Source organism: Choristoneura fumiferana, chromosome Z (assembly GCF_025370935.1).
Source record: "Choristoneura fumiferana chromosome Z, NRCan_CFum_1, whole genome shotgun sequence".
Taxonomy (NCBI): domain Eukaryota; kingdom Metazoa; phylum Arthropoda; class Insecta; order Lepidoptera; family Tortricidae; genus Choristoneura; species Choristoneura fumiferana.
Genome location: NC_133472.1, coordinates 3,403,343 through 3,421,973, shown reverse-complemented (window position 1 = coordinate 3,421,973; position 18,631 = coordinate 3,403,343). Strand labels below are relative to the sequence as shown.

The window sequence follows — 18,631 nt, the reverse complement described above, 5'->3', positions numbered from 1 at the left end:
TGTATACCTAGTTTATTTTGTAAAGACAATTTGTTATATAATTAGTATAGTGATTGTAGATAAGATATTGATCTATTGATAGGAAAGAATTAATAAATCATTTTTACAAATACCTACCGACTAATATAAGACGTCTATTTATACATTATAGCTACAAACTTTTAAACCTAGGTATTGGTTTTTTCCCCAGTTACCTAATACCTACATTGTACATGTTGCTAATTAAAGTTGGTTAGGTACCTTACCTACCTTTTTTCGTCCTTCGGAAATCGAAAAAAACTCCTTTTCTTATCTTTGGCTGTTGACAAACACCCATACAATGAACAGTATATCACCATTTCGCAAAGTTATTGCTCCCGAACTTAGTGCCGTGCGACGGTGCGGCCGACATACATCGCGTTGCGCGCCCGACTGCTTTCCTACGGTTTTCCTATAATCTGCGCTTGAGGGGTGGGGTAACTCGAACCGGTGCGGGGCGGAGCGTGTCCATTCTGTATGCCAGTACTATTATATATTCTGTGGCGTGGTATAGGCCCTAAAATTCTGCACTCTATAAGGCTCCGTTTCCACCATAGATGTGAAAGGATGTGTAGCGAGGAATGTGTTTATAACCGACTTCAAAAAAAGGAGGAGGTTATCAGTTCTTTTTTTAATATTTGTTACCTCGGAACTAGTTACGTCATGTAAGAAACGATTTGAAAAATTTTTTTTTCGTTCGTCTTGGAATGCCTTCAATTAGGTCCCATAAGCTCGAAATCAGGATCTGATTATTGGATGTTGAGGAAATCGAGGGAACTCTTCATTTATTGTAGGGCCACCTATGATAATTTGGACATATTTAGTAATAACTCGTGCAGTGGAACTGATGATGAAGACCACATTTGACCAGAGGAGCGACTACTCAATAACAAGTACTTCATGGATTGAATTTCAATTACTTTAACAATTGCTAAGCAATTTCAGCTCATCGTTATGCATATGGTCAAATGGAACAGGTGATGAGGCACCAGGACTGGCAGGACACCTCAATAATGTACATCTCTGCATCGGAACAAGCAATCCCTTTTTTTTTTTGTTGATATGGCGTTTGCTGCGAGGCACTTTGCCAATGTCACGTCAAATTGCGTGATTTTGACTATAAAGAGTAAAAGATGACGAGCAGTTGACAATTGTTTTTGTTTTTTGCAGTCGGTTCGATTTTTTGTTATATATTTTTTTCATGAACCAATAGAAACTCTTCACTTCTTCAACTGTTTGCACTACGTACTACATAAACAAAGAGTTTCAATTAGTTCACGGAAAACATATTCTTCGCAATCGCAACGCATTCTCTCAAATCTTTGGTGGAAACGCAGGCTGAGACGCAATTTATGGTGTTAACCTTTTTGAGCTGTGTTTGTAGCAACCCACATTTTTACCACTAAAAAGGAAATAAAACAAAAAAGTACATAAAAAACGTTTTTATTATGTAACTCCCTCCTTCGAATCAAAATTAATTACTACATAATTAACTTGCTAATTATACCTAACAAGGATGCAGTCTCACGAATATTACATACGATACAAACACTGAGGGCGCCGCGGGCGCATGGAACTTGCTAGACTGGGTTAGGTTAATCTAATGCCTGGTTCACATTGTTCCAGTAAAATCGTGCCTGTAGCTATGTGCGGGTCACAATCGAACGCGGGTCACAATCCAAACGAGTTACAAAGATCGATCGAGCGCCGCAGTGTCATGCTACTGGAACGATTTTACTAGAATAATGTAAACCGGGCATAACCATACGCTCGCAACTGACATTCTGCTTGTTAAAACATTTTACCGCTCGGCCACTACTGCAAAGAACTAGGTCTCGCTTAAACGGTGTGCTCTACCAAAACTTTACCGCCAAGCTCAACGTCAATGAGGGTTACTTCACAGGCGAATCGCTAGGTGGCGTTAGTGTCGCGAGATCCATTTGACGTTAGTCTCGCTTGCGATTGGCTATCTGTTCAACCAATCACAACAATGACACATTTTTTTTCGGAGGACAATTTTGCCCGTGTCTATTTTGCCAAAAATTCTAGGAAATGAAATATGAGAGGTAATGGTGGATGAACGATGCCAGCGCGAACTTATTCTATTTTCGACGCAAATGTTAGTTACCAAACTGACCTCGCCATGCTGACGCCGAAGAAACCCTCATTGTACTTTAAACATCACTTATAAGCCTTAGTTTTTATTCCGATGGAGGAACTTATAAAAAAAAATTGAGCGACTATAGAATACAATATAATCACCACCGTCTAAACGAGGCCTCTGTACATTGCGCAGTCGGCATGCAAACCGCACAGCGGGTCGCGTCCAACGCACGCAACGCACTCGCGGCCGGGCGGTGTTCGCGCCGCGACATCTCGACCAGGGTCGCACGCGAGCGAACCGTATTTCATTAAACCACAATATGAATAGAAATGCATTCGCGGGTCCCGGCGGCTTGATCGCTAGAGTAGTTTGCCGCCGGGCCCAGGGACTCGGTCACACCCGCGCCAAGTCGCCGGAATGCCGTTTACGCCGCACTCCCCCTTACGTATTGCCAGACTGGGTATCTCAGGCCAGGCTTTAGTACAACCACGACACGGGAATGTCGGGCGAGCTCAATAAATACTATAAAGGACTACCCATTACACCGTATCATACCATGACCGTAGTAGAAAAGTGTCAGGCAAAAATATAATATTTATATTGAAAAGTACGCCAACTGTCGCCGTCGCGTGTCAATGACATGTATGCGCATGCGCTTGGCATTTAGTTCCCGACACGTTCCTAAAACTGTCATGGGTAGAGACTTTTACAATTCAAGGCCGCACCGTTGTGCAGCTGTAAAACGATTTAGGATATGATGTCCAAATACAAAAACAGCCTTGGTCGGTTGACGCTACCAATGTGCTTCTCGGGTGACACTATTTACCGGCCCGGATAATACCGACCCGATTTTTCGTGTACACACCCATAGAAACGCATGTCAACCCTGCATCTATATAGGCATCATAAGCCAATTTTGTACAAAATGTCTACCAAAGCCCAATCGCATAATAAAATACAAGCTAATATTATTCGTGAATTTCACTACTTGTACTTTGTTATGCAATCGGCCCAGCTCTCTGATTACATGGTGGGAAGTGCAGGCGTGAAATGGCGCGACCACGCGCGTCACTCACACAATAAATATCCACTACACGCTGTTACGATACAGATTGACGCAGATCGCTCTGTACGGGCAGGAGATCACATCTGCATGCTCGGATTCTAAAAGCTTCAAACGTCATCTTAAAACAAATTTCATAAACTTAACCTTCCTTGCTGACTGTACAAACGCGTCCGTACCAAATCACAAGTTGATCCCATTGTGGAAATAGACTTAGAAATTTGACACAAGATTTATAAGATTTGAAATAGCTACACATAAAATTGAACTAGTTTGTGTCTATTACCAATGTATTTTAATCATACAGCTAGCAGTCAATGCATATCTCACCCGGAACTTAATCAATACTTTGAATACCGACTGAAACAAGACAGATATAGTGTACCCAAGCGGAAACGTGACAAGTAGAGATTACATTCTGTTAGTGGTATGCGCGACATTTTAAAATATACAGTTATTAAAGTGAACCGTGTCAGCTTTTAGAGTCCGAGCATCCTCTGGGCGGGGTCTCTGCGGGGCGCAGCACGTTACAGCTCGTCTTTGAAGTCATCGTCGTCGCCGGCGCCGGGCGGCGGCGCTCCACCCGCGCCCTGGTACAGCTTGGCGATGATTGGCTGCACGACGTCTTCGAGGGACTTCTTTTGCTTCTTGTACTCCTCGGCGTCAGTGTCCTGGTTATCTTCGAGCCACTTAATAGCGGCGTCGATGGCTTCTTCCATTTTCGACTTCTCGTCTTCGGACACCTGTTGGCAAAATGTCACGTCAGTGGATTCTCGGTTTTTTTTGTAGTAAAGCTTTCAGGTAGTTACATTTAAAATGTATATTATACTTAAAAAGTTATATATATAGACAAATGGATCTTTAGAATAAGGTGTTTTCTTCTAAATTGAATCGAAACCTGAATACAATAAAAAAACAAAAGTATAGCTACGACTGGTGATCGAATCCTGATCATCACTTCTTGGACGGCATATACGGCGAAAAATAATGCAAATTAACAATCAAAAATTCAACCGATACAGTTATAACCTATAACCCTACCTACCTACCTACCTATAGGCTGTTCTTGGTACGACACGACAATATCTTTCTAAACCTGCTGGAACGAAAAGTAGAAGACAAAGCAGATGACGGCCAAGATTGACCTAATTTGACCAGGTTAATAAAAGAGTGGGTGTCGTGTCGTATCAGGAGTAAAACAGCTGGCCGAAGACCGTGCGGAGTGGCGGTTACTCCACCGACAAAAGTCTCTTTTAATTTTAGAAGATAGAGTGACTTATAAAGCTAGTACATATATGTAGTTTGTACATACCTTAGCGCCGAGCTTCTCCTTATCCTGGAGCTGGTTTTTGATGGAGTACGCGTAGCTCTCCAATTCATTTCGCGCTTCCACACGTTCCTTGAGCTTCTTGTCATCATCAGCAAACTTCTCCGCGTCCTTGATCATCCTCTCGATGTCTTCCGGCGTCAACCTGTTCTGGTCGTTCGTGATGACAATCTTCTCCCGGTTGCCGGTGCCCTTGTCTTCGGCCGACACCTGGAGGATGCCGTTAGCGTCGATCTCGAAGGTGACCTCAATCTGAGGGATGCCACGCGGCGCCGGGGGGATACCGGTCAAGTCAAACTTTCCTAGTAAATGGTTGTCCTTGGTCATGGGGCGTTCACCCTCGTAAACTTGGATGGTCACGGTGTGCTGGTTATCGCTGGCGGTGGAGAAGATTTGGGACTTCTTCGTGGGGATGACGGTGTTGCGGGGGATCAGCTTGGTCATGACGCCTCCGACAGTTTCGATACCCATGGTCAAGGGGTTTACGTCGAGCAACACGATGGCGTCTGTGTCTTGTTCACCGCTAAGGACGCCGGCTTGCACTGCCGCTCCGTAGGCCACGGCCTCGTCAGGGTTGATGCCCCGGGAAGGCTCCTTGCCGTTGAAGAACTCCTTGACCAACTGCTGAACCTTAGGGATACGGGTGGAGCCTCCGACTAACACGATCTCATCGACGTCCTTCTTGTTCATGTCGGCGTCTTCCAACACCTTCTGCACGGGTTTCAGGGTAGATCTGAACAGGTCCATGTTGAGCTCCTCGAACTTGGCCCTGGTGAGGGTCTCAGAGAAGTCTTCGCCTTCGAAGAAGGACTCGATCTCGATCTTGACCTGGTGGCTGGAGGAGAGCGCGCGCTTCGCCTTCTCGACTTCACGACGCAGTTTCTGAACGGCCCTGTTGTCTTTCCTGATGTCCTTGCCCTTCTTCTTCTTGTACAGTTTGATGAAGTGCTCCATCACGCGCTGGTCGAAGTCCTCGCCTCCAAGATGGGTGTCTCCGTTGGTGGCTACCACCTCGAACACGCCGTTGTCGATGGTCAGAAGCGACACGTCGAAGGTACCGCCGCCAAGATCGAATACCAGCACGTTCTTCTCTCCGTCACGTTTGTCGAGTCCGTAGGCGATGGCGGCGGCGGTGGGCTCGTTGATGATACGCATGACGTTGAGCCCGGCGATGACTCCGGCGTCTTTGGTGGCCTGCCGCTGGGCGTCGTTGAAGTAAGCGGGGACGGTAACGACGGCATGGGTGACCTTCTTCCCTAGATACGCTTCAGCGGTCTCCTTCATCTTGGTAAGGACCATGGCGGAGATTTCTTCGGGCGCGAAGATCTTGTCGCCCTGCGCGGTCATAACTGAGACATGTGGCTTGCTGTTCTTTTCCACGACCTTGAAGGGGAAGAATTTGACGTCATGCTGGACTGTTGAGTCGGTCCATTCTCTGCCGATGAGTCGTTTGGCGTCGAAGACCGTGTTCTCGGGGTTGGTGGTCAGCTGGTTTTTAGCGGCGTCACCGATCAGCCGCTCGCCGTCCTGCGTGAACGCGACGTATGACGGCGTGATGCGGTTGCCCTGATCGTTGGCGATGATCTCCACGCGCCCGTTCTTGTACACGCCCACACTGTAGAAAAATTGTAACTTTATTATCAAAGCAGCTAAGGAAAATAATTCGGCAAGGGCGTCGCCAGTCAATGGCCCAGAGGTTGCATTGCAAGTTGGTATGGAGAGTGATATAAAAATTTATAAATTGTAGTTTCGAGAGCACAAACATGAACTTTGGTACTTAGGAGTTTGGTTTAGTTGCTTTACATTTGGCTTTTTTAGAATCTCTAGGGGGGGCAGCTGCCCTTCCCTGCCTCCCCTTGGCGACGCCCTTGTAATTAGGTTGAAAACTGAATTTATATATTTTTTTAAGGTAGCTTAATAAATGTTTTTCCGTTCGATAACACTGATAATAATGATGTCCCGTGGCAATAGCGTAAATAGCGCCTTTACTCCTAAAGGAAGCTTACGCGTTCTGATTTAAAGGCTTTAGGGGCTGTTTCACCATCTATTGATTAGTGTTAACTGACGGTTAAATGTGATGCCGTCTACGTCTATTCGAACAAAACAAATAGAGGAGGCATCACATTTAACCGTCAATTAGCACTAATCAATGCATGGTGAAACAGCCCCTTAGGGTTCAAGCATTATTTAATAATTAGTCAGCCAACATTTTTTTTATAACATATTATTACAATTATGTTATATATGATTGAATTAATATATTTTATCAATACACTACTATCATAGTACTATTGACACGGGTTATCAGTCTCCTCTGTAAGCTTTATCTCATTAAATTAATGCATGATAAAAAAAACACGCTAATCTCCAAACTGTGTTTGGCTTAAGTTTTACTTCTAGATTTTTCTTTTTTTCCATTCCACACGGACTCTGCGACGCCGAAATTAGTCTAAAGAGGCCTTCAAATGGCAGTATTTAAATTTATTAGGGACATCAATAAACCATAAGACACCAATGCAGTCAAAGTGAACTCGGACATTTTAATCTGCATGTAATTTTGCCACTGGATACACAGTTACAAGAATAATAAGACTGCTGGGCGGTACAAGAACCCTCGTCTTTATTTTAAATTTGAGCTTACCAGTTCTTTCGAATAGTCCATTATAGCCAAGAAATCCGACGCGGAACGCAAAGTAAGGTACTGCCTTTTGGCAGAAATATTATTTCCAAATGTTAGCATGCCGAACTGTTTTAGGTATTTTCCAACTCATTTTTTTATGAAACCAAAAAAATTATGCGTGTATTTTCTTATGGCTTCATAGAATACAGTAGGTTAATCTATGTTTGTTTTATGAATGTATTGTAGCTGTTTCCACCAGAGCTATGCGAGGCTAGGTAACTGAAGCGTTTCTATTGGTTTATGGAAAACACATCCCTCTCAACATTAATATCCACGCACATCTCTGGTGGAAACGTAGCCTTAAGTCTAGTTGGAAATGTTGCTATGCAAACCAACAAATAAAGGAATGTTAAAGTAGTCACGATTGTTTACAGAATAAACACAAGTGGCCCAAAAATGTTGCTACCACAAGGTCATGGGCTTTTTTTTTAAATAATTAATGTATATTACAGAAATGAAAGCTGTTGTAAACTGTTGGAATTAGTGTAAACTTTAGACTTTGTCTGTTCAAATTCAAAATTTTATTGCATTTCACGTTGTAGGTATATATGTGTCTATTTATCGCTGTCGCGGTAATTACATATTTCTATGAGACAAAAATGATTTTAATTAACAGGCAAGGTTTTTGTCTTCAAGACATTCAACCACTTATATATTTTTCTTGGTATTTGTTTTGGTAAGCAGACCATTTGCCTGGCATTCAATTTCTTAAGAACTCTACCCATTACACTGTATCCTACCATGACCGTAATAGTGTGAGCAATGTGTCAGGCAAAAATATATTATTTGTAGCGAAAAGCATGAGACTGCCCACTAGCAGGCTCTGTAACCAACCGTCGCCGTCGCGTGTCATGTATGTGTTTGACGTTACGTTATTGACTCGTTCCTATTACGGTCATCGTATGATAAGGCACAGTGGGTAGAGTAAAGACCTTTAGACATTTTACTTTGAAGGCATAATACTATCAATAATAGGATAAAAACTATCTTTCCAATGTCCTTCTCAGGTTAACCAACTATCTCCATACCAAATTTAATTATTATCAGTTGATTAAGCACCAAAGCATAACACACATACATATTACTAGCTTGGCTTCGCCCGTGTGGAATTCGGTTATCGCGCGCTGTTCCCTCGGGAACTGTGCATTTTCCGGGATAAATAGTAGCTTATGTCACTCTCTGTCCCGCATTTATTAGTCCATACTAATTTGCATTTAAAATATTATAACTCGGGAAATGCTGATTCATTCACTTATTGTGCCTAAAAGTTTTTCAATTACAGATGCAAATCAAAGTCAAGACTGACTACTCATCATAACTGCTTGGTGGCATAGTTACGTGCCAACTGGTCAGTGCCAAGCCAAGCAGAACATCTGAACACACAAGGGTTTAGTGACCTCTTATAAAACTAATCAAACAGATATTTTTTCCCAAGCACAGACTTATTGTCATGAAATCTGGTTTGTGCAATAACATTTATTGACAGACTTCATTACCTAACTTTAAAAAAAGGAGGCTCTCAATTCGCCAGATTTTTTTAAACTCGGTAATTAGTGTGCATATGCCCTAAAGATAATTTTATTAGGTATCACTTTAAGCCGAGATGATGATGGTGACATAAGTTTATATTTGCCCAAATCAATTGTTTCAACTGGTTGTAAATTGAAGCTGCAGCATTGCAGCACCGGGTTCACAGATTTAACAACTTAAATGGCATCTCCATGTGATACCAATTAGTGGTTACCAGATGTCTGGTTATGGCGGTGAACTTATAAAGTGAACTTGTCTGATATGATGTGGCAATTTTGGAATTAGGGGCTAGCAACATTTCTAACAATTCTGTCTTGATTTGTCTTAACACATTACCCACTTTCATACAAAATTTATGAAAATTTTGTTGTTAATTATAACCTAAAAAGTATGAATATGAATTAAAACAATTACAGCTTTGTCACTGTTGGTTCTTAGATTTTTTATTCAGTATGCACTCACCATGAGTACGTCGTTCCCAAGTCAATACCGATGACAGTCCCGATGTCTTTATCCTTTTCCTTTTTGTCGTCGGCGCACACGACCGCCACGACACAAGCTAGCGCTAGTAAACTCCACCGCATTGTTGCACCTATATAAAACACTGAAACAATCGAAATAACACGTCAACAATCTAGAAACTTCCAGAAGAATCTCTCGACACAGATGGGCCGCGCCGGCAAGCGCGTACGTGGAAGACACGTCACTACAAACTGGTGCACTGATTTCGCGACCACCGGTTTTTGGGAGAGTCGAGACGGTACATTTGGCGATGCTAACGGGATAAAACGTGATAACGGTACACGTAGGAACGCCTACGGCATGATATCTAGGCCACTGCGCCGGCCCGAGTTCACGCGCATCGACTATTTTCCCCGTCACTGATCGAAATACTAACAGGTATTCCAATAAGATTTACGCTGTTGTTAATGCTTTGAAAAGTATTACTAATAGGCTCTAAAGACAAGTAGCCCAAAGAATGAATGCCACAAAGACAGGTTATAATTATCGCAAGCTCGAGAATTTTAGCGATGAATATCACAATTAGGAGAAAATAATGAAAGCCACTTACCGGTTTAAATAGACGATTAGAGTAAAAGTTTTAATTCAGTTAAGTAATTCACAGCCACGACAGCACTGGAATGAGTAACTTGCTTTTACGAAAACTATGTGCTTAGACCTTTTACATTCGATTTTCTAGAGAGAACTGAAGTTTCACACGCCGCCGCCGCTATTATTTAGCGCTGGCGTTGATCGTGGGCTAACGCGATTGGTCCACAAAGTGATGACGTATTTGATGCTCGGCTATGATTGGTCCAAGTGTTCCTATTTGGCTCAATGTCATTGGCCCACGTTTATAACTGGCACAGAAAAGTTACACTTTCTTTGGCGTATTTTTTTAAATTTGTGACTCAATAGTTTCTCAATATTTCACTCCACAATTACGAAAATTTAAGTCACGTATTTCAAAAATTTCATTGTTATATTACAAAAATATCTTGAAATCACGTTTACATTTTTAATTTTGTTGTATTAAATAACGATAGTTTGACTTCTCTAGGGCCATTTTGGAAATCCGAAATCCAATAAGTTGTATAGAGTTGTATACATTTTATACATTGAAGACTGTGTACAAAAGAAAAAGTACTTAGGTTGGTTAGTCGTCAAAATGAATATTTAAAGCGAAAGAACTATAAAAAAAATTGTAGTGTCTCCTCTTCAGGCAAGATTGGCCACATTTCTTTTTTTTCCGATGAGTAAAAAGGCATAATCTTGGACTCTAATCAAAATAATATTGTGGTAAGAGAGCTTCTTTGGTTTGGTTCTGGCAGGCACTCACTCCTCCTGACTTGACAGCGGCAAAGGCATATGAATTCGAAAAACAAAAAAAACATCACCTTAAATTTTACGTCAATAAAACTAAAAGTTCAAAGCCTTTTTCAAGCATGTTAAGAATATTTAGATAACTATACAAAAAAAATGCAAGAGAAGAAATAACAAATACATTTCAGATATCTTTACAATAGTTGTCTTATGCCAATGGAAAGTGAAGGACCACGGACACTATTAAGAGCACGGGTAAACTGATAGCCAGTAGAAAAATACATGCGTATTAATTTTGTAGTAATCTAGAGATTCTAAAAAGGTCCACGAGTTAGTTAGTTAGTAGTTAGAAGGAGAATCGGAGATAAAGACTATGACGGAATCAAAACGAAACCCTACGGAGTACGGAGGCCTTTACAAACTTTTATTTAACTTGTCCGTATGTAAAGTTTACTTCAGATCTTGCTAATTGAATTTTAGCCGCCTCTAGCAAACTGATTAACAACAAGGATCCAGAAATATAATAAGGATGATCAGTATATACTTGCACGGTGTAACATGAGGACTAGCATTTATCATGCATATTCCCATGCATATTCGAAGCTTTTTATGTTGTATGCTTTATAATCCGGTCGGTATAATTATATGTATATAGGTACCTAAGTAAGTATATACCTAGTTGTAAATGGTCTTCGACCTGAAATACGTAGTTAAAAAAGCTTCCATGCAAAAGATTTGTTTAGCAAAACGGTCCTTATATACTTGTATACCTTATGGTAAAGAAGGAAAAGCACGGCGTGGGAAGGCTCCATTAGAACAAACCTGCTTTAGGAAGTAAGATGGAAGGGTTAAAAAAGAAACAGCCTACTACACTTTGTTGAATTCTAAGACGTGGGTGGGTAGTCTACCTACAATAGCAGATGGACTTAAAACATCATTATCAAATTATATTATAGTAGCTAATGACGAAGTGTAAGTAGCTTGTGAGAAATTGAACAAGTCAGTTATTACCATATAGGTATATCTTTCTCACCGAATTGTAATCGCTATTCATCGAGGGAATGCTGCCAGCCTTTTGGGCACCATGCCATTTTTATTTAGGATGTTATTCTTAATATACCTATCCTTATTTTTGATAAATAAATGAAATGAAATGATACATTTAACATACCTACTTATTTGTTAATCATATTATGTATTGTATCTTTAATAAAAAAATAAATGATAAAAACCCCTAAAATTTTAAATCAACGCGTGTTGTAAATCATAAAATGTTGTAAAGTTATATTGCTAAATTATACTTTTAGGCGTTAATTGAAATCGTAAAGCAAAAATGTATCTCCTCATTTTTAAGAACAAAATAGATAATTTAATATAAAAATGACCCACGCTCTGGGTCATTTCTGGTGCAAAGGTTGTCCATCGCGGTTGAACGGGGCAACCTTAGGGGACCACGGTGCATGTACCTATTGGACAACTTTGCGGCTGGTAAGATGCGGGGGATTTATTTGACTGGCTGTATTTATCTGACCTTTTTATTATTTATTTTCATTCATGTGACTTGAACATTTTTATTAATAAAAAAAAAATCTAAAATCAGAATGAGAACAATTATACTTACTTTATAATTTATAATATTTTAAAAAGAAGGTATATAAACATCTCAAAATCGTTAATTTTTCCGAGTGAACTTTGTGAACATTATTTCAAAAGGGGACAATGAGGGCTATCGCGTATGAATTCGCCACTAGAGGCGCTAGTGTCGCGTGAGGTCTTCGAAATGTCAAATCTCATAGTTTTTGGGTGAGCTACGCGGGTTTATTTAAAATTAGAATAATTTTGTGAATATTTGCAATATCTAATTATGGCACATATGCGTTCCGGGGCAATGAATGTCTGTGTTTTGAGACAGTTTTGTCTTTAGGAAACCTTTGTTCTCCCTTTTTTCCGAACAAAACGGAGACTATGCAACACTGTGGCATGCTCGATATTTTTATGGTACGGTTTTAAGGTGTATTAAATATGATTTTAATCTAAACTTTGTTTTCACGCCCGTAATAACAGACTTTGAAAGCCATACTTAAAAACCTCACGCAACAGTGCGCCATCTAGTGAGACAAAAAACGATAGCCCTCATTCTGTTGGCGTATGCCAATTTTTATATAAGTTTTTAAAAAGCCGTGGTGGCCTAGTGGTTTCTTCTAGCCTCTCAAGGAGAGGATCGTGGGTTCAAACCCAGCACGCATCTGTCAGTTTTTTTTTAGTATAAAGACTGCGGGTCGATTATAATGATAATGCATGATTATCTTTAAACGCGTGCGAAAATACGGGTAAAGTCTAGTTTATATTCCAGCGGCGTGAGACGGCAGCAGAGCAGATGTCACGGCAGCAGAAGGAGATAGAGGAGCGCAGCGGCCCCGTGCGGGACGAGGTGCAGCAAGCGGTTACCCACAACGAGACGCATCCCAAGCTAAAACGGCAGCTGGAAAAGAGGCGCTCGCTCATTGAGGTACCTCCTAGATACTGTTGGTAGGCGGTGTGCTGATGCTGACGGCAGAGAATGAGGGCTATCGCGTATGAATTCGCCGCTAGAGGCGCTAGTGTAGCGTGAGGTTTCCGAAATGTCAAACCTCATAGTTTTTGGGTGAGCTATGCGGGTTTATTTATAATTAGAATAATTTTGTGAATATTTTGCATTACCTGAAATTAGTTATGGCAATTATGCGTTACGGGGCAATGAATGTCTGTGTTTTGAGACAGTTTTGTCTTTCGGAAACTTTTGTCCTCCCTTTTTTCCGAACAAAACGGGACTATGCAACACTGTGGTTGCTCGATATTTTTAAGGTACGGTTTTAAGGTGTATTAAATATGATTTTAATCTAAACTTTGTTTTCACGCCCGTAATAACAGACTTTAAAAGCCACACTTAAAAACCTCACGCAACAGTGGCGCCATCTAGAAAGACAAAAAACGATAGCCCTCATGAGGGACGAGGTGCGGCAAGCGGTTGCACTTAATGAGCATCCCTTGGTAAAGGGCCTTCCTTGACTGTACATTAAGTAGTTGGAAAGTGCTCTTTGAGAATGGTTTGTGAAAATAGCGATATACTTAGGTAGGTAAAGTCACCTGCCCTGATATATGCTACAGCGGAACTTGCACGGTCCTAGAGGTCGTCAAGTTAGTCCACGATTTGACAGCATCCCTACTTATCTGCATCCCCGCGTCTTTCTCATTTTCCCATCCGGTTGTTTCAGTGCGACAAACACAGAGAAAAAAACGCACTGGCCCACAAAACGATGATGGTGCAGATAAGTGGGGACAGCTGCGCTGCGGCACAGCAAGAGACGGGGGGGAACTGCGTGCAGCTCCGGCGCCAGCTAAAGCGGCCGCTGGACAGGAGGTGCTCGCCCATTGAGGTACCAAGTGCCCTGTGCTGTAGGTACTGTGGGGACTGTAACTTGGTAAGAGCTTAGGTACTGGGGATCAACGCGCGTGACTTTAAACTGTTATGAAATAAATAGCATCTTCAATCATTAATTAATTATATTTTATTTTAGAACTTGGTAGCACTTATAAATAGATTTACATAAAATGGCACCAGCCGCTTAGGCTATCGGGAGCAATCTGCGCTCAATCGGTTTTAAATTCAAATTCTAGAAAAACAATATAAAAATCCTATCCTTTTATACAAAACTAGGTTAATCTAACCTGCCAGGTGGTCAGTTTTACCACCTGCCAGCGGTATACAGCCTAGTTCCTACAGTACCTATAGAGGCAGGGGGGGCTACTACGAAATTGGACTTTTATCTTACATCGATCTCTTCTTACCACGGTTGTACTACTCGATACCTGCATATGGAAGAGCGGTGCCCCTTAGCACAGGTATTTACTTATAACCTAACCAAGAAAAAGTTGCAAAACCCCCGACTTTGTCACTTCAAAGTTCAATATCTCAAAAACAGCTGAACCGATTTTGATAAAACATGTCTAAGAACCATCGCTAGAAAACCTGTTTTTAAATAAAAAACCCGCATCTAAATCGGTCCACCCCTTTAAGAGCTACTGTGACACAGACGCACACAGACATACAGACACACATAGCGGTCAAACTTATAACACCACTCTTTTTGCGTTGGGGGTTAAAAAAGGGGACACCAGCACATTGTAAAATGAGTAGTTACCAAAGTAAATGAACGAATAAATCATTTTTCATTTTTTCCACTAGAAACTCAATAAAGAGTGGTGATATGGCTACTTTTTTTCAGTTCTTGGACCGGCCGGTGAAGCGTATGCGACTCTGCCACGCTGACTCTGACAAAGGGAGCAGGCCCCACCGAAGACGGCCGGCGCGCCGCAAGCTCGACCGGCCCCGCCGCACGAGGAACATCAACCGGGTGGCCAAGAGGCGCGAACGACGGCCCTGCACCTGTAGTAAGTGCTTTAAGAAGCCTGTCTGCAGGAAGAACATCGCTAACATATGCGTATACGTGGCCAATAAGCGCATTGGCACTGACACATTGCCGCTTGGCGAGAACGCGGCTATACTAAAACCGAAGGGTTCCATCCAGGGCTCGAACCACTCTGTCGGCATACACACGCCCGCGTCGAGGCACCAGTCTGTGTCCAGTTACAACAGCTTCGACTCCTCGGATCACCCGCCTGTGGTGTGACGGTACGCCGTGGTTGAAGGCCTTCTCATTCTCAACCTCTTGATGGCCAGTGTCTTATAGGTAGTGATGCCGAACTATCGATAGTACAAAATGTGGTTATGATTTATGATGGTACCGAAAGGATCGATGGTATAAAATAGATCATAACAGTAATTAATGTCCCGCGGAGACTTAACAATTTCTCGAGATACAATCCTATATCCTATATCGTGTAGGAAGTCGCCGGCAAAAGAATCGCGTAGTACTTTAACGTCTTTAACGTTTCAGCGTAACAGGGTTTCAGAGTTGGTACGAATTATGAATGATTAATTACGTATGTAGGTTGATTTTTGAATTCCAAAATGTGCACCATCTGTCTAAAACAACGTCTTACTGTATTTATATTTCCATGAAATCCTCCAAACAATCAATCAAAGCACGAAAAAAAGGATCGCAGAAAGTAAATGTATGTTAATTGTTACCCCAAATTTAACGCGAGCGAAGCCGCGGGCAAAAGCTAGTTTATAATATTAGTAGGATTTACACATTTTGTGCTATCATAGTAACGTTATTCCCACTATTGTCGCGCTATCGATAGACTCGATAGTCTGTCGATAGTGGACTATCGGTCGGCATCGCTACTTATATACTCGAGTCCAGAATTAGGCGAACCAACTTGACAGTACATTACACATAAATGTTGCCACAGTTAAACCAGTGCTGTAATATCGATATTAAAAAACTTAATATCGATGTTAGAAAAAAACTCAATACGAAATAATAGTAATTAATATAAGAAATCTTTTATATGAAAGATTTCAAAAAAAATTTGAGCTTCGGGAAGGACGCTATCCGCCATTTTGTTTTATTGACCTTTCATAAATGTCATTCGACTTAACTGCCCTCGGCTTGTTTGAAACTATTTCCGTTATTGTGTAATTTTCGTTGCGTTATTATTTGTTGTTATCCTTTTTGTCGTTTTCAGGCCTAAAGCTATGAAAATAAAGTCCAAAAGTGACAAACATGTTAATTCTGCGTCTACACAAGGTTATTTTTTTTGCTATGTCTGGTAACATTTTCAGCTGTCAATCTAGTTCACCTAATTTTTGACTCGAGTATAGAAATAAACGGACAGTTTCTAAGCGCCTACATACAGTGGGGCTACTACGAAATTCGAAGTTCGTATCGTACCTTCCCTCTCACTCCTGTATTAAATAACATAGCGTCAGCAGGACGGTACGAACTTCGATTTTCGAATTTCGTAGTAGCTCTCCAGTAACGGTGATCGGCAAAAGAAGGCTAATAAAAAACCCTATCCCATTATGGGTTTCTGTTGCAACTAGCATCGTGAGGGCCGTTTGAAACTTTGACATTTGCGCTACGTTTGTGATTGGTTGAATCAATGAGCCAATCGCAAGCGGATCGTTCATCCGTCATTACCATTACATCTCATATTTCGTTTTCTAGAATTTTTTTACCGTACAACGGCAAAACCTACTAGACACTGGCAAAGTTAAATTGAAAATACAAACTGAAATATAGATGCACAGAAAAAAACCAGAAAAATAAGACCATCACTGGAATCGAACCCAGGTCCTCGGTAATCCGTACCGCGTGCTATACCGCTACACCACTGATGGTCCATCGTGCTATACCGCTACACCACTGATGGTCCATCAGTGGTGTAGCGGTATAGCACGCGGTACGGATTACCGAGGACCTGGGTTCGATTCCCAGTGATGGTCTTATTTTTCTGGTTTTTCTGTGCATCTATATTTCAGTTTGCATTTTCAATTTAGGTTTTACGGGATGACCGTAAAAGTAAAAATTTGGAATTGAAATAAAAAATACAAAAAGATTCCAAAAAAACAATCTTAACTGGCAAAGTTGTCCGCCAATGGACAGAGCCATATTTAAAAAAAATACAATCGCAAGCGAGACCTTAACGTCAAACGAATCTCGCGATACTAACGCCATCTAGCAATCAAGAGACCCTCATATATTTAGGACATCATCGATATACCAAATACTTTACTAGCACTTGGTTATATGTGTATTTTTCCAAAAAACATACTTAATTTATCCTGTATCCTATACGTTTACAACACGGCCATTATACGAGTATGATATACGTAATTGTCCTACTTACCCATAGTGAAATAAACCCAGATAGCTCACGTCTTAAATCTAGTTTAACTTATCATCTCAGTCGTAGGTCGTCCACTGTTGGACATAGGCCTCCCCCATAGACTTCCAATTGCTTTTGGTTCACCGCGAACCCGCGGCTTTAACCAAGTTGGTGGACGTCCTCCGCTGCTCCACTCGAGAACCTTTCGGCCCCAGCGGCCATCTGTTCTCTGTGCTATATGACCTGCCCTGCCACTTAAATTCAAATACGTTTATACATTAAAACAGGTGGATATACATGAAAGCTTCAACGAGCTAATTCGCTTGGCTATGTCGGTGACCCTTGTTCTTCTACGTATCTCCTTATTTCTGATTCGGCTCAAGGAAAGACGTGTTATCTGGGTTTATTTCACTACCTTTGTGTGAATTTTAAGGTCTCTATGGATGTAGTGAAAAAAGTTTTTACACAGGCCAAGTCAAAATCAATCTTATGCCAATGTCATAAAGACTTTGACATGTAAAAACTTTCTTCACTTTAACTATAAACATTACACTGTCTGATACGTTCCTATTAAGGTGATGCATGATACGATGTAATGTGTAGAGACCTTAACGGTAGTTTCATGTTCAAAGTGTATAAGTACACTACACAGTACAGTACAGTACAGAGGGTAAGCCCTCTGGGGACTACATACCAACTAAAAAGTGGACTTTTTTACCCGAGTATATTTTTTTAGTTATAGTTATATTAAATTAGGTACGTTATCCCTAAATACGAGCAATAAGTGACTGTAATAAATAAACTTACGTGCATTGAAAAATATTGCCTTTTCTTTCTCGCATGCGAAATTTGTCGTAGGTAAACATATTTCTTAAAATCGATCTGCATTAACCTGTTCACCGCCACAAAACAAACGAAGGGGCGAAACGAAAGGGTGACAAAGTGAACCCTAGTACTGTCTGACAGTCTACCGAAAGGGTGACAAAACCTAGTGAGTCTACCCGAAAGGGTGACAAAGTGTGTCGCTAAGCTGTCAGTCTACCCGAAAGGGTGACAAAGTGAACCCTATTACTGTCGCTAAGCTGTCAGTCTACCCGAAAGGGTGACAAAGTGAACCCTATTACTGTCGCTAAGCTGTCAGTCTACCCGAAAGGGTGACAAAGTGAACCCGTAGCATGGCTGTACCTCGAGAACCATTGCAAAGCCAGTGTTGCTTCAATAAAAATAATAACTTCTTATCATTCAGTTTGAGCTTAGTATGGTCAATGTCTAAAGTAGAGAAACAAACAATAAATCATAATGTGACAT

The 18,631-nt window shown here is 41.2% G+C and overlaps 2 protein-coding genes across 4 annotated transcripts in view; one reads left to right on the top strand and one right to left on the bottom strand.

The window, feature by feature from the left end:
* Positions 1–1,445: 1,445 nt before the first annotated feature.
* The window catches only part of LOC141432154 (endoplasmic reticulum chaperone BiP), a 34,691-nt gene continuing 17,505 nt past the window's right edge, over positions 1,446–18,631 (bottom strand). The window contains exons 1-4 of one of the 2 annotated variants that reach the window (XM_074093651.1): positions 9,795–9,929; positions 9,185–9,326; positions 4,498–6,127; positions 1,446–3,928 (exon numbers count right to left, since the gene is read on the bottom strand). In XM_074093651.1, the coding sequence (XP_073949752.1) occupies positions 3,713–3,928; positions 4,498–6,127; positions 9,185–9,306 (1,968 nt within the window). In that variant the 5' untranslated portion in view covers positions 9,307–9,326; positions 9,795–9,929 and the 3' untranslated portion in view covers positions 1,446–3,712. Of the gene's footprint in view, positions 3,929–4,497; positions 6,128–9,184; positions 9,327–9,794; positions 9,930–18,631 lie in introns of those variants that run through there. The other variant, XM_074093817.1, reaches the window with a different exon arrangement.
* Positions 10,505–18,171, top strand: LOC141432335 (uncharacterized). 2 transcript variants are annotated; one of them, XM_074093974.1, is made up of 4 exons: positions 10,505–10,522; positions 12,900–13,055; positions 13,801–13,962; positions 14,812–16,762. In XM_074093974.1, the coding sequence occupies exons 2-4, from the start codon at positions 12,924–12,926 to the stop codon at positions 15,214–15,216; spliced, it is 699 nt and encodes a 232-aa protein (XP_073950075.1). In that variant the 5' UTR covers positions 10,505–10,522; positions 12,900–12,923; the 3' UTR covers positions 15,217–16,762. The 2 variants fall into 2 exon arrangements, with proteins under 2 accessions (XP_073950075.1, XP_073950008.1); XM_074093907.1 differs by lacking the exon at positions 10,505–10,522 and adding an exon at positions 10,543–10,801 and having other exon boundaries at positions 14,812–18,171.

What these genes read in the sequence shown, in the direction of transcription:
- LOC141432335 (XM_074093907.1), top strand. Translation starts at nt 10,757, where the DNA reads ATGCCAATGGAAAGTGAAGGACCACGGACACTATTAAGAGCACGG. An exon ending in GGACACTATTAAGAGCACGG is followed by an intron (nt 10,802 to 12,899) that starts GTAAACTGATAG and finishes TTTATATTCCAG; the next exon opens with CGGCGTGAGACGGCAGCAGA. An exon ending in AGAGGCGCTCGCTCATTGAG is followed by an intron (nt 13,056 to 13,800) that starts GTACCTCCTAGA and finishes CGGTTGTTTCAG; the next exon opens with TGCGACAAACACAGAGAAAA.